This window comes from Pseudopodoces humilis, chromosome 9 (genome assembly GCF_049639895.1).
Source record: "Pseudopodoces humilis isolate 2021_Gansu_Grassland_sample_001 chromosome 9, ASM4963989v1, whole genome shotgun sequence".
Lineage (NCBI taxonomy): Eukaryota > Metazoa > Chordata > Aves > Passeriformes > Paridae > Pseudopodoces > Pseudopodoces humilis.
In genome coordinates, this window is record NC_142208.1 from 20,465,547 (window position 1) to 20,481,407 (window position 15,861).

At 36.3% G+C, this 15,861-nt stretch overlaps 1 protein-coding gene across 4 annotated transcripts in view; it reads left to right on the forward strand.

Moving 5' to 3' along the window:
- MYOF (myoferlin) overlaps positions 1 to 15,861 on the forward strand; it is a 64,049-nt gene that overhangs the window by 459 nt on the left and 47,729 nt on the right. For all 4 annotated transcript variants that reach the window (XR_015773307.1, XM_014250427.2, XM_005520626.3 and 1 more), the window contains exons 2-6: positions 1,191 to 1,362; positions 7,144 to 7,199; positions 8,080 to 8,171; positions 14,265 to 14,373; positions 15,587 to 15,671. Coding sequence is in view for 3 of the 4 variants with exons in the window: in XM_014250427.2 (XP_014105902.1) it covers positions 1,275 to 1,362; positions 7,144 to 7,199; positions 8,080 to 8,171; positions 14,265 to 14,373; positions 15,587 to 15,671 (430 nt within the window). In the remaining variant the exon portion in view is untranslated. The remainder of the gene's footprint in view (positions 1 to 1,190; positions 1,363 to 7,143; positions 7,200 to 8,079; positions 8,172 to 14,264; positions 14,374 to 15,586; positions 15,672 to 15,861) is intronic.

A 15,861-nucleotide genomic window follows, 5' to 3' on the forward strand; every position in this document is an offset into this window, starting at 1 on the left:
GGATGTATGTTTTCTTAAAAACGAGATTCACTTAATAAATTATAAAAAGAATTTAATATAAATAAAAAGACAATTAGGAGACAAAAGAAATAAAGCAAAGGGTTAAAACGGCCAGGCGCCCTGGCGCCTTGCCAGGAACACACCTGGTATCTCAGGGATACCCTTTTTATCCCCTCCTTGCTGTGAGGGGTTAATGCATATTCAAGCATGTCCCCTCCCTGGTTCTGCCTTTTTGGATCATGCTGTTCACAGTTTTATTTTCTGCTGGTTAACATATATTTTTTGCTTGTCATCATTATTCTTATTATTCTTGCTGGTCAGCATTATTCTGGAGTTTGGTTTCCTTTCTTTTTGCAAATGGTCAGGGCAGATAACAGTCCGGGGCCATCATTCTTCCCCTGAGACAGCTGGGTTTCATATCTTCCGCTGATAACAGTTTGGCCTCTATTGTTCTCTTGATAAGAGTTTGGGCCCCACTGTCCTTGCCCTCTGGGGTTTCCTTGCCTTGTACCTAGGAAATTCTTTTAAGCTTAAGACTTGTTAGCAAGAAAAAAGTACATACATAGCTAAAAAGTATTTAACATATAATATTCATCTGCGAAAGCCAATATCACAATACAAATTTATAACAGTTTCAATAATTCCTCAAGAAACCTACAATATCCAGGACGTTCCGTGGGGAGGCTGCAGTGTCGTTGTTCCACAATACAACAGGAGGGGGAGGACTTACACTGGTTTTTGGGATCATCGCCAGTTTGTGACTAGGCTGGCACGGAGACAAGCCAAAAGCATTTGCGAGCAATGAAGTTCTAAAAATCAGGGGGGAAAAAAATAAAAGCCATCTTAAAATTTCATACCTTGGTATACCGAGAGGCAGATGTGATTTAGCTCGAGTTCCAGAGTCGTGCTTAAAGTTCATGTTGCTTAATTCTTGCCTTGGTTTCTGACGACAGATCTATTGAGCAGTTTAAGAGTAAAAGCAGCAACAAGAAATCGGAGTTTTTGCAGCGTGCCCTTTCTGTTACAGGATTTCATTAGCGAGAGCTCTCTCTGTGCAGCAAGACAGAACCTGGTGTCAATTTACAGGACTCTTTTTTTCCCAGAGCTTTTGAGTACCTAGTCCGTCATAGATCCACCCATAGACCTCCTTTGCTGTAAACCAGTAATTCCCTGCCTCCTCTTCCTTCTAGCATTTCGGTCCAGAAGTTAAGGACTGTGAAACTGAGGATTTAATTCCTTCAGGGGCAGTCAACATTTAGGCAAGACGGGAAACAATGCTTCGGGTGATTGTGGAATCTGCTACCAATATCCCTAAAACCAAGTTTGGGAAACCAGATCCTATCGTTTCTGTTATTTTTAAAGGTAAGCAAAACTGTCATAAACGTAGTCTGGGAAGAAGTTTTGTAAAAGATAGTGCCCTTTGTAAGTATTTGAAAATCTAGGGAAACATGTTTTCCTGAAATTACATCTGATGTAATTTTTAGGGAAAACTTAAATTAGAGACAGGAGTTACCTAAATGAAGTTTGAACTGGGTGGAGCGCATTGGGCTGTTCTGACCAGCTGTGCTTCTGTTTCAGGATCCACATTTTACAAGCTTTTCCAAAGGATTAGCCTGTTGTTTAAAAACAAATATAACTGCATAAATGAACCCACTTTTAATACTGATATTGAAGATTACCTTGTTTTCCATCTGAAAAATCATTCCTGTCTTGATTTCTTTGAACAGACACTGCTCACTGTTACATACATACAATAAAAATATGATTTATTGTTACAAGTGACAAGTTACGTTGAAAAACAGTAGTACTATTTCTGAAGGTATTTGATTTTGTTTTAGTTTGGTGTGGAGATGTTGTTTTTTTGGGTTTTTTTCACAAACAGAATTCCACATCAAAATTTTGTCTGTTGAGATTATTTAATTACAAGATTTTGGAAGGAAACTGTATTTTTCACTTTCATTGCTCATCAGTTATAGACTGTGATAAAACTAGCATTTATATGTAAAGCTAATTATGTTTTACAGTATACTTAACCTGTTGCCATCATTACCTCACTTGGCTAGACTACAGGAACTCGATTTCTGTATTGATTTTAAGGTGCCAAAACCTTTAAGCAATTTTGGATCATGTAATACATCAAACCAAACTTTGACAAGCAGGCGTCTTATCTCCTGCTAGGGGACCTGGTTTCCTAACTGTGCACTGAAATCCAAATGGTATTTTAAAGTGTGAAAAATCCTTACAGGAGTTTGTCACATTTAGAAACCAAACCTGAAATCATGACAGCTGTAGGCTGGAAAAGGCACTGTACGTGCAGAATCTTAACCTTCAAAGTAACAAGTTTTCAGATACATTTATTTCAGCATCAGAAAGATGTGAAATTGTTATATTCACTGTAGTTTCCTCCTTTTTTTCAAGGTTTGTTGTTTTGGTTTTTTTAGCCACCCTGTCTGTTAGAACAAGTGGCAGAGCCTGTCTCGATACATTTTGGAACACCATAATTCTTAAAATATGATTTTACTTGCCCTGCAAGAAGTGAATATACTGTAATTTCTCTGGTTTGTTTCACATTCTGTTTCCTCTTAATTATCCATTTTCTCTTTCCAGTTCCTTGTTTTTCTTTGCTTTCCTGCCAGTTTTGCCTTTCTGTGTTGCCTCTGTTCCTGCAGTTTGGAACTCCACAGCTGATTTTTGCTTAAGTATCTGTTTAATCCCTCCTTGTAACCTTTTCTTCCTTCTATGTGCTCTAATGCAGTTCACTTTTACCTGGTAAATATGTTACAGATTTTTTTTTTCTTTGTTGCTGGATTTGTTTTTCAGTCCTTCAGATATCCAAATGAATCCAAATTGGACAGCAGACATTAAAGGAATTAATCTACATTTATCCTTTATGTACTATAATTGGCATTTTTAATGTTCTCAAACATGCTTAACCAGTGTCAGCTTTGTAATTGTGACAGGTTTACAATAGGATATTTAATTTCTCCTTATCCTGCCACTTCCATTTATGTGATTTTACTACATACCAACAGTCTGATTTTTGCTTCTTCTCCAGAATGATTCAAGTGAGACAGAAAGTATCAGGCTTTTACCAGCTATTACCAGATCTGATTTAATTTGCAAGTGGATTGCCTGGTTACCAAGCACAAGGGCATAGAGTTAAATCTGAAATATGTTCCACTTCTAGCTGTTTATGTTTATAGATTTTTTTTTAATATACACTGCTGGTTAACCCCTCACCATGTTAATGTGTAGAGATAAAAAAAGTTTTATTTTGGGAAGATTATGTCAAAGGGCATTAATCTTTAACTTTAGTCCCTACCCAGTGTAAATCCTGGGGGACATAAAAACATGTTTGGGAGTGCATGTTCTAGACTGGGAAAAACTCAAGAATTTGCAGGACTATGGCCATGGCCCTGCCACATATTTTCATGTTCTTGTTGGACTGGAGTATTCTTGGTGAAGTCTTAGTGAAAATACTCATTTGAAAGAAGACTGCTGTGGAAGCTGGCATTTCATTAGAACATATTTCTATGTATTTTCAAAGTATTTTGTTCAAATTTTAATTTACAGAGCCTTTGCTGGTGCCAGGTTCAGTAAATTTGAGCCTCCCAAGGAAACAGTCTTTCAGTCTCAGACTTTTACAGCCATGCTGTGAAGTAAAAGCTCATGATCCTGTAACTGTTAGTATGAAAGTGACTGAAAATGTTTTATATATTGAGACATGTAAGTTAATATGGTTTCATCTATGAATAGAATAGATTTCATCCAATTTGTTTAACTAAGCAGGCTACAGACTAGGGAGTTAATATAATTGCTACAGTGATACATATTAGCTGCATATTAGGAAGAAATAGGCAGCTGTTTCTGTTCTGATATAGCAGAGGAGTTTTGTGCAAGCAATTCCCTTTTTTTTTTTTACACATTTATGTCCAGTCCAATGGGATGGAACTTTTATTTACTTTAAGAACAGCTCACAGTTCAAAGAGAACTACGCCCCGAGAGTAAACGAATATCGCTATCTGGAACTGGGTGCTGTTCTTGCAGAATTCTGAGTTTGTCACTCAATGTGAGACAATTAATTAGTCAAATCAATACAAAAAACTGTTGCCATTTGCTAAACTGACACTAAGTGATAATGATTAAATCAGTTTAATTGTTTTGGTTTGTTAGACTCTTGTCTCAGTGTGTAAAAACTGATTCAATTGCAGTCAATGCTAGCACATTTAGTGTTCTGATCATTCATTGTGGCTGCCTCATTCCACTTTATGCAGTAAAAACTGAGGTGAAATGGCATTTAATTTGATTGATCCAACTTGATTCCATTTGTGCTTAATCTAAGAGCTTTTCAGCAGGCCTGAAGTAGTTCAAAGCTATTTTAGTTTATATTTCAGTCTGTGAAAGAAAATAGTTTTAGAGTGTAATTATTCACTAGATTTAAATTTTCTGTTTCGCAGAAAGTTAAATTATCTGAATTTAATTTCCAGGGTTTTGGAGGTCTGCCCTTTTGATCCTGCACTTGCTGCCACCATGCAATCTTAATTCTCCTTTGACAAAAGTTTTATGGGATATTTAGTTGACTAAAGAGAGAATGTGATTCTCTCTTGAATCTTAGACTTAGGACTGTTGTAAAAGATAATGTTTGCTTCTGCTATTCCCCACCTGCCTATGTTGATTAAAATGTAGTTATAATAGGAAAAAAGATTAAAATGGAAACATTAAGTGTTTTGCTATAATGTAATATTTTTAATGATGGAACTGTTATTATTTAAACTGCTCACTTAATTTTTTTTGGACATCAAGCCATTAAATTTTTATTATAGTCATTTCCACCTGAGAATATTAGCTAGCATGTTATAATATAAGGTAGTATAACGTCTCCATCAAGACAAAGTAAACAGTGATTTCTTCTACAGTACCACAGTTACTGTAGTTAGTTTTTAAAGAAACTAGTATAGAGTGTTCTACCTGTATCCACTGTAATTTCTTATTTCATGGTAGGGCCACACTAAAAATTGTGACTGGCCCCATTGCACAGTTTATCCTGATGTGGTTTAGTCTTGGTTGCTATAGCTGCATACCAGCAGAGGAAAACAGCCTGAGGACCTGAAACTTTTGTGAGCTCCTGGAATAACTGAGCAATCCACCTCACCCTGCTTGGCAGCGGGGATTTTTGATTGGAAGAAGAAGGAGCTTTGCCAAGAGCTTAAAAACAAATACTACCACCACCCAGTGCATTAAAATACCGATAAAGGTGTAATAAAAAGGAAGTCAGTAAAGAGACGAGAATATATGCAAAATATTTCCTTGAGGAATGTGAATGTCACACTCTGGCTAAAATTACAACTAAAACCCAATGTAAACTGTGCTTTCCAGTGTTTTTTCATCCAGCTTTCACAAAGACTGATAACAGGAAAAGGTTTTTTTTTTCTCAGTGTAATCTAGAATATGTGTATTAGTGGAAACATAAATCTTGCTTTTGTGAAAATGAATAATTCAGAGTGGAAAATTTAGGACCAGTCAAGAACTGTTCTGACTATTGCTCAAGCGAGGACTCACCTTAGAGAGTTACATTTTAGCTTTGGCAGGGACCATAGGACTTTTATCCATTAGTGCCATCAGAATCAGGTCTGTAATTTACTATCCTCTTTACAAACAGCTGTAACTGTTTCTTTTTTTCACTGGCAGTGAAAACATCATTTCATCTCCCAGCTTCTAGAGGGACTTGGAGTATCAGTGCCCAACCCCAGATGTCTGGGATATCCAGTTTTGTAAATGCTTTGTCTCCTATTAGATAGCATTAAGTTGAATTTCTCTCACTAGCTTGTTAATTAGTGCTGGGTTCTGCAAAATGTCAGGCCACAGTATGGTACGTTATGAAAGCTTTTTCCTTTGTCCTACAATGAGTCAATATCCTGTGTGAATTGTAGACAATTCCTGTTACATAAATGGGAGTCAGTTCTTGTAATCTGCAGCATGGGCAGATGACTTTTTCAGTGCATCCCACTCTCATCCAATAAAAAGAGCCACACAGTCGGCAGCCTGACTAGTGGGTATATGAGCTTGCCCTTTTGGCATATCTTTACTCTTTCTTCCCAGGCCTTTGCAACATTTTCCAGGCTAAGTACAGTCATAACTTCAAATAACAAAAGTGCAGTTATCTTTACTGGAGTCCTTATAGATATGGAGTGTGTCTGAAGCTTGGACCTCTTGTGGTGGCCGAGCGTTTTGGAGATCAGCAGCTGCTTTACACTCTATACTTAAAGATGCTCATTTGTTATCACAAATATATGCAATTTCTGTTCAAAGAGCTGTGTGTTTGTCTGTGTTTTTTTGTGCTTCTGAGTGTCAAAAGACTTGTCCTTCATTGGAGCTATATACAAATGTTTTAACTGAACAGGAAAAATAATGCCAAGCTATGTATCATTTGCACCACACCCCACATTCTCATAATTTTTAGCTTGCCCAAATGCAAATTTTACCATGAAGTATGGAAATTTTGTAATTTTTGTTAGTTTTTAGGCCACAGTAAGTTCAGTAAAGTCACATCTGCATAACCTCTGGAAATCATTTTTTCAGGAAGGATTGCATTTTCTCTTAGTCATGAGTATTTCTTCTAATATTTGCTCATTTAAAACAGACAGTGCTGACACTGTAAGCATATTTTCTTAAGATTTTTTTTCCATGTGATTTTATTCCAGAGCTAAACATTCAAAAATGTTTTGTAACTCAAATATGGTAAATATGTAACACACACTCTTTACTACTTTCAGAAGTAGTATTTTACTGCTATTACTTAGAGGTTGTGTTTGGTTTGATGTCTCTAAGTATTTTAGTCTGTGTTTTTTCATCATTATTGAAGGTGAAGCTAAGGGTCATAAAAGGTTGCAAAACCTAAATATTTATTTTGCTTTTTTGGAAATACATCTAGCTATGCTTAAACAAAGCAATGAAAAACTTCAACTACTAAAATTGCCCAGGGGACTTCTTGATTGTAAAACGTGTTACTTCTGGAAGAGGTAAAAAGAATTGGAACGTTTGGTTTAAAGTTCAAACCTTCTCTAGAAAAGTGAAAGGAAAAAATATGATATTTTTGTAGTGCTTTAGCAAAAACAAATAATCAGGCTTTGTTTGTATTTGCAGATGAAAAAAAGAAAACAAAGAAAATTGAAAATGAACTCAATCCTGTTTGGAATGAGGTAATTTTTTTTTAAATAAATCCTTAGTCATTTTAAGACAATGCTTGTAAGGTCATTAAGTCAGTTTCAAGAGCTGAGCATGTTGTTGGAAAGGGGATCTAGTGCTCTGTGTTCTTTCAAGGCGTTAGTAAATGCAGGGGAATGGATACACCTTCAACATGTATTACAATTCATTAGTAATGTGTTAATGTCAAATTAGATGGATCACTGATGAGTTTGTGGCCTGGTTTTGTTCCCAGTTTCTTTTGATCAAAATTCAATTCAGCCATTGTTTAGCCACACGTATGGGAACATGATGGGATAATTTGTTATGTACCAGTGAAAACCACACAAAATTAAAAGGAATTGTGTATTGCCAGTCCTCATGGTTTATCTGTAGGCCTTGTCTTATGTTGCATTTTCAGTAATATTTTTATTGGGGAAAAAGTTTTATTTGCAGTGTTTTTTTCACAATGATAAATGAAAATTAAAGATTTTTCTTACATTTTGTAATTAGAATGATAAAGAAAGGGAACACACAGCTATTTGTTTAAATTCAATAGCAACCGAGTTCAGCCAATATTGGAGGGGATTAATATCAGCTATTATGAATGACAAGACAATACATATGTTAGTGTGAGGAAGTGGAACTGCAAAATAAATGATGGCTCACTATGAAACTATTTAATTGTGCTATTGTTGCCAGTAATTAGCAAATCAAATACATGTTATGAGCATTTTTTACTTAACTTTTGCAAATGTAAGCTGGATTTGGTCTCTCACTAAATGAAAAATTTATTTCAGAATAATTTTGTTGTATATGCTACTCTGCTGTTAATTTTTTACATAACTTGTCATTATAATTTGTATTTGGTCCATTTTTTTTTTTGTTGTTGTTCAGATTGTTGAATTTGACTTGAAAGGAATTGCTCTGGATAATTCATCTTCCCTAACAATTATTGTGAAGGATTTTGAAACAATTGGACAAAACAAGTATGTTACTTATTTTCCTCTCCCTACCCACTCCCACCTCAGCATTAAACACAACTTTAATTTAAAAAGTACAGGGGGAAAATGGAACTGATAGCTGCTGTTTGCTGTGCTCTCTCTTTTCTGTCAATGCCAAGTAGTGTTCTCTGTTGCTATTCTGAAAGGAAGTACACTCATGTAATCTTTTCTATTTTTTTCATGGCAGATTTCATGTGTGTTAGGCAAACATTCATGTTTACTCATAGTAGCCCAATTCCACTGTTAGCTTTTCTTTACTACTCTCTGCCTCATCCCAGCATGTGGATTCTGTTTTTTACAATACTCTAACAGCTCTGTGATAAACTGTGAATCAAGCCAGTGCCCTCAGGTCTCTCATTCTTGAGATTCCTGCAGGTCAGATAGGCAGGAATGTATTGCAGGCCTCTGACTTAGGGAGATTTCGAAACTTGAGATAGGAAAACTTATCAGTAATCAGAATTTTGTAATGGACTTAATAATGCATCAGAAACTAAAGGAAAGTGATAATCTGAATCACCTAAAATGTTTCACTCTGTATATGGGCTCAAAGTTAAACAGTCATATGGTTGGTTTTCTTCACATTGTATTTGTAAATACCATCTAGACTCATATTTGTATCTTAACCCCCAGCTTGTGCAAATGCCTGTTTGCTTTGCTTGGGTTTATGTACAGAAAGTTATTCACACCAAAGCCAGAGTAACAGCTTCAAAGTCAGGCTCTTTGAAAATAAGAGATTTGGTATTATGAGCATTCACATTTAGATGGAAGAGTACATGAAAGGAGGGAACATGGATAAGTTTCTCCCCTACCAATTGCATGTATGCATAACCTGTATTTCTGTAGAGCTACTATTCTATTTACTGAGTTGGAGAGAGATTTAGGACTACCATATCATAGATCTGCTACTTTTACAAGGTATCCTCTTTTAATACTTAAGAAAAAGTCTATAATTAAATGCACCTCTGAAGTGCTGCAGCATTTCAGAAGAGTGCTCAGTGGAAGAGTGTGCAAATAGCACTTCTATGGTTTGTCTGCATGCTAGTTCAGGGTTGGAAAGGTGGAGCACAATGCCTATCTAAAGTCCTTACTACTGAGGGCTATTCTAATGACAGTTTAAGAAACCCAGTGTTTGCTTTTGATGTTTACAAGCAGACCCATTAACCTGGGAGGTGTAGGTGTCTAAGCAAAGTGGGATTCGAGTTGAAATCAACAATCATCCCTTTAGAGATTCATGTTCTCATATATTTTATTTTAAAATCAAGATTGAATTTGAATTTCGTTTTTGAGTGTAAAGAGTATGTCTAGGGGCCTCTGTTGCCTGAGAACAAGCGATGAAAAGAACCTACACCATGTCTTTGGCTTTATTTTCTTTCTTCTGGAGGAAAATAAGCAGTGGGGATTGCTGTTGCCACATTCAAGGTAGTGACAACTTTTGCTCAAGTGTTCTGCTACTGTCTGTCTATAGGCCAGGAGCAGAGCACTGGGTTTCTCAGCCAGCCTCCCTCCCTGGCTGCTCACTCCCACAGCTCCTGGCCAACACACTCTGCTGTCCCATGCACTCTTACTCCTGGCTAGTTCCAGACACCTGGTCTGTTGCTATGCCCAAGAGGTGACTACAGAACCTGCACTACCCTCTGGACAACAGAGTAGAAGATTGCAATATAAGACATTATTTGTTCCAGCTCCTAAAAGTTGATATAACTGTTCATCCAGTCTGTTTTTAAACATGCAGGAGAAGGAGTACAGTGGATGTTATTCTGCTTTTACACTGTGCCAAGGCACTGAACTCATTGCTTTGGTATGTTTTTGTAAATTAAGCCTGAAAGAACATTTGGATATTTTTCCATTTCTTTGTTTTCCTGGAGAGAAAATTTACTGCTTCATTTACAGGATTGCTAAACTTTTGCAGATAGGTTAATGAGAGCTCATCATGGTGAAAAGTCACATTAAGTGGAAAAGAAAAATAAAGCAACCACTGTATACAGACAGACCATGATAGGAATAAACCAGAGGACTTGATGATTCATGCTTAGTTAGATTTTCCAGCATAAAGATGTTTGAAAAGAGAGCACATCTGTTTTCTATTACATCTCATACTGTTAGTAGAAAGATTTAAAATTCTTCCAAATCTTTGTGCAGCTAAAAAAATCTCAAAACCCCCACAGTAATGTCAGTTGTCCCTGTGAAGTTAAGAGAATGAGCTGGGATTATGTGCTTCACCGTGTCCTTTGTGTAGTTAGTAACCTAGTGAGACAGGAAAAACAGATTGGGCACACCCTTTGCTCTAACAGAAAAATGCAGCTACAAATGAGCAGTGCAGCAAATTATTTAATCATTACTAAGGATTTCTCATAGTTAAATAATTTCCAGATTGCTTAAATCCTCCTACAGCTGTACCCTTTTGTGTGAATTCTTTTCCACATCAGTGTGACTGTACATAGTTGTAGGCTTTCCTTGCATCCACTGTATGCAAGATCTAGACAGTTTAAGATTCAGTTTTGGGCTTTTCTTCCTTGCTGAAAACAGTATCAATATTTTGTTTATCTTTTGAAGTTTGTTCTTGCAAAGAGTATTATCAAATAAGTAAAGATAAAATAGAGGTTTTTCTTAATAAAAAGAGTTAAACATAGCAGGAATAACAGAAGGTGGGTTTTTGGTCTTGTAGCATAATCTATAATGAAATATACACATTGAGAAAGGTTGAGTATATAATTATAACTGCAGCATAGAATCAAGTTTGCTGATGAGAATCATAAATATAAACCTCTTCCAAAATAAACCCTTAAAAATAGATGAAAATAATTTAAATGCTTGACTCTTGAGTAATTGAAACCTTGGGTCTTCCAGTAGAAGTAGCATGTAAGCAGCTAGAGGCCATGAGAGGCTAAAGAATTTAGTATAGATTGCTACCTTCAAACCAAGAGGAATAATAAAGTGGTTGGTACTGTGAGTTAACACTTCCTGATCCAGAAATGGGTGTGAAGTTTCACTTCGCTTGGTTATTTGGGCAGCTAACAGGAAGTGCTAACCACAGCACTAACGGATTAATTAGCTTTGGCACAAATGCAACTCAGTGTTTAATAGCTGGTCACCAGTAGTTCATTGATTTCATGCTTATAAGGTAGGTGTTTTCCTTTGATCACTGGGGAAACTGTCATAAGCCTGGTAAAGTTCAAAATCATCTTCTGAATAGGGACTTTGCATTAATTTTTGGTGTTGTCTCCAGTGGTAGACCAGAATGTTTAAACTGCTTGTGGCAAGACAGGGTTTTTGCTTTACTCCTGCAAATGGAAAAGTTTAAGAGGCCAGGCTGATTGGGCATTATACCTGTAGAAGTCTTAGGGATGGCCAAAAAGGTACTGAAACATTTAAGAAACAATATTCATTTGCTTTGGTCTTCTGCTAAAACAGCTGATAAGCAAAAGGTCAGAGGGTGCATTAAGCTGTTCCAGTAGCAGAAACTGTCCCCCTTGATGGTGTCAAGATACTAGTGTGATCTGGAATTAGATGGACAAATGTTGATCTGCTCAGGCAAGAAGAAGAAAGCTGAAATAGGACCAGCAAATAACAGTGTCCTTTGATGATGAATAGGTGCTAAAAACTCTTTTCAGCTATGCTGGAAGGAAAGGATTCCTTATCATCTTGTAAGTCATGACTTCAGATGGAAATCACATACAATCCTGCCTGAAGATGAAAAGTCTTCAAAGTTCAGAGGAACCCAGCAACTTCACAGTAGCCATGCAGAGAACTGGTGTCTAGTTACCTGTCAGAGGGAGCAGACCTTGCAGCAAAGCACTAAACATCAATGAACTGGTGATGGACATGATCTCACAACAGCCCCTGAGGTCTGTCTTAGCTGACTTAGCCCAAAGATTAAAAACCCAAGAGTAGCATGTCAGAAAAAAAGGCTTTCTCTAAGACTTTACAAAGTGACAAAGATGAGACCTAAGGATGATTTTGAGTCATTTCTTGTAACTTTGGAATGTATTACTTCAGTTGTTGAGTAGATGTATGATAAAAACCAGACTAGACATAGTCCTGGGTAACCTGTTCTAGCTGACTAAGTTTGAGCAGAGGTACTGGACTGATCCTGAGTGATTCCTTCCAGCCTCATCACTTCTGTGGTTCTGATAAAGGAGGGGTGAAACCTCCCAAATCCAGGGAAGAGGATGACTTTGGGAAAGACAAAATAGTGCCCAAAGCTTAGAATTTGGCTAACATCTAGAAGTGGACTAAGGTAGTTTATAGACTGAATATTAAATTTCTCAGTCTTGGTAGAGTGGAAAAAGACTGGAGACAGTTGTTGCCTAACCTGCTAAAGGAGGGGGAAATAAAAGAAGAAATAAAGAAATAAAATATAAATATAGAGGCAGCTGGTTGCAAGCAAGAAGTCTATGTTACTGATTCCCTTTTCAGTCAGCTGAAGGTGGTCACTATTTTAAAAATGGTTACTATGCATTCAAATGTGTGCAGTTATCATTTGTACAGGGCAGATGAGGATGTAGAAATGAAAATATACAGTGGAAAATTTCAAAAGCACTACAGGTGAACAGAAATTCTTGAGTTAATGTCACCAGATAGGAGGGTGTGGTTGATGAAACATTCATCCTGATGATTTGAGATTACTTTGGGTGGATTCTGAATTGGTTTTTTTGAAGTTAAGTCACTCCAGCTCATATCAAATCAAAAGGTCAGGTCTACATAAATTTTCTACAAATGTGCATACGAAAATATTTTCTTTCTCTAGAATCTGATTTGGCCTAGCTGCTTATGGGTAGACTTGTTGGGTTTTTCCCTTCTATGGCACCTCAAAATATGTAAGTTTCTGCAACTAAACAAATTGTGATGTGCAATACCTGGAAGGTATATTTGCAGGAAATTGATGTTTTATACTTCTTTATCCTAATGCACTTTGCAAAAAATTAATTTATGTTCTTGTGACACAGTATGCAAGAGTAGCTATAATGCTCCATGTCAAAAAATACCCTTGCATCCTTAGCTGCTCCATGAAAAAACTCTGTAACTTCAGGGGACCTCAGTTAGGTTCTCTGTGTACAGATCTTTTTTTTGCTTTGGCAGCAAAGCTGGTATTTTATTTGTAACACATATTCTTTTAAATATTTATAGGGTAAAATTATCTTGGCTTTTTTTTTTTTTTTTAATAGAAAAAAATCCCAGTTATTCCAGTAATCCACTTCAATATGGGAGTAAACTGCTACTACATACCATGGGAATGAAATACAGTGCCAGTGCGGGGTATCATGAGATCAGTATCACACTAAGAAATGTTGCCAAAACTAGAAGTAGTCTCTCAGGTTAAAAGTACATGTGATTTTCATCTTTCTGGGAGAGGGTGGGAGTGACTGATGCAGTCCCAAAGCAGGCAGAAGTAGCTCAGAAGTCTGTCACTTGTCAGACCCCTTTGAAACCTTCCTTTGGTAGACTGCTCTAGAACCACTAGAAACATTCTGAGAATTTAAAGGCAAGAAGATGAACCTATTCCAAAACGCAGAGTATGGACAAGAAGATTAATTTTGTAATCCTCTAATAAGCACATTAATTGCATTTGTTCTCTTTCACTGTTTTCTTTACAAAGATATGAATATGTCTGGTTTTGCATCTCTTTCTGTGTAGTACAACAGCTCTTATACCTAGTTCATATTCACTACTTCTCACCGGAGAGTTTGCAAATCAGTGTATGGAAAGAAATTTTTATATTCTTTAGTTTACCAATGAGAATCCAGTGGTGGAAATAAGTGACATGGCTGTTGAAAGTTATACAGAAGATTATTTTCAAAAATACATGAAAAATAATTTCATTTTCTAACATCTTCTAGGTTAAAGCTCTGGCTGCCAGAAAGAACATTTGAGTGTACTGAACATTTGAGTGTAATGAAACAGAAATTAAAACTTAGCAGTACACAATCATTACATGATATTTGTAATAGTCTTTTGTTGTGCTTTGAGTTTTCAAGTCATGGCTGGAGGTACTTGATTGACAAACAGATACTAGCAAAAGACAAATGGGAACATCTGATGTATAGTTGCATTCTAATAATTATTTTTATTTAATTTCAGATTAATTGGAAGTGCATCCGTAGCACTTAAAGATCTTGTAGGCAACCAAAGCAGATCTTTTCCCTTCAAACTCATACCTCTACTGAATGAAAGGGGACAAGAAATTGGAGTGAGTGACTTACATTTTCTTATTTTACTGGATTCTTGATCAAAATGCTCCAGCAATAGGGCTAATATCAATTTAATTCTTGTAAATTTCTAGCAAAAGTTCCAGACAGAAGAAATTTATAACCAGACATATATATGTATATGTCTATACAATTTTGTTTTCTCTGTATATATTATGTATTTGTATATATGTGTTATAAATATTATGGGCCACAGAGTATGCATGAAAATCAGTCTGATGTTGAAAAGGTGCATTTTCCAAGCTCCATATGCCCTTTTTTTTGCCCTATGCTTTGTAACCTGTTTAGCTTTAGCTGCCTGTTGTCACAGCACTGGTTCTGGAAAGCACGTGGTCATGTGCATGTTCACTGCCAGCTCCGTTCAGAAAGTTACACAAGAACTTGCTTAACTTGATTTAGCACATGTTTAGATTTAAATGGTTATTAACTTAGTTATTAATTAAGTAGTTTTTGGAACCTGGGACCTTACTGTGTTTGTGCAGTGCAGCTGTAAAGGCACTTCATACTGCATTCTAGTACACTTCAATAATGAGAGGCTCTAAGCATTAATTTCAGTATCTCATCAGCTGTATTTTAATATCATGATTAGTTGGTCACAGGGTTGGGCTTTTTTTGCTGACTTCTCATGTTACTCTGGCAACTGGTTTGTTCAATAATCCAAAACCACAGTCAAGCACAAAAAAGACGGTTCTATAATTAGAATGGGAAATGACATAGTGTTTTTCTTCCAGGATGGAGGTATGCACAAGCAATTAGAGAAGTCAGATAGGAAATTTTACTTATGGTTCAGACTTGTTAATTTGTTGATGAGAGAGTGTTCTCTACTCTGTTTGTTTTTCTGTCAGCAAATTTAGGATTTCACCTTGTCTGCCATGAATATTGTGGAACTAAACATTTGTAGAACATCTTACATGCTTGTATTGTGACAGATTTTCTAAATATAAACACAGTAATTCCATTTTTTAGATATTATTTTAGAACTCGGTCCATTAGCTGTGAATTATTGTTTGTATGTATGTATATATATAGCTTAATATTCTTAATAATAGTTTATTAATTTACTAGTAGCTGAATATTATAAAAGTATTGTTCCCATGAAGAGTTAACTGTTAAAGCACAATGTTAGAACAACTTACTGCTTTAAATCAGCTGTTGTGAATACTGTGGGCTACATAAAAAACTATTTCTCTATAGGCAACAATTGATTTGGTAGTAGGATATGAGCCACCAGCTGGACCTGCAAATCCAACTGATCCAGGAGGGACCAGTGCACAGGAAGGTATTTCAAACTTTTCTCAGAACATTATTGTTAAAAGCTCCTGTGGCTGTTTAACGTAAGGCAAGAAAGCCATCCAGCAGCACTGTTCAGCAGATGCAAGCATGTCAAGACTGCCAGGAAGTGATTTTAAAGAAATTAAGGATGATTCAGAAGCTAAGAAAAAAATTTGCATTTCCTGACATAAAGTGGA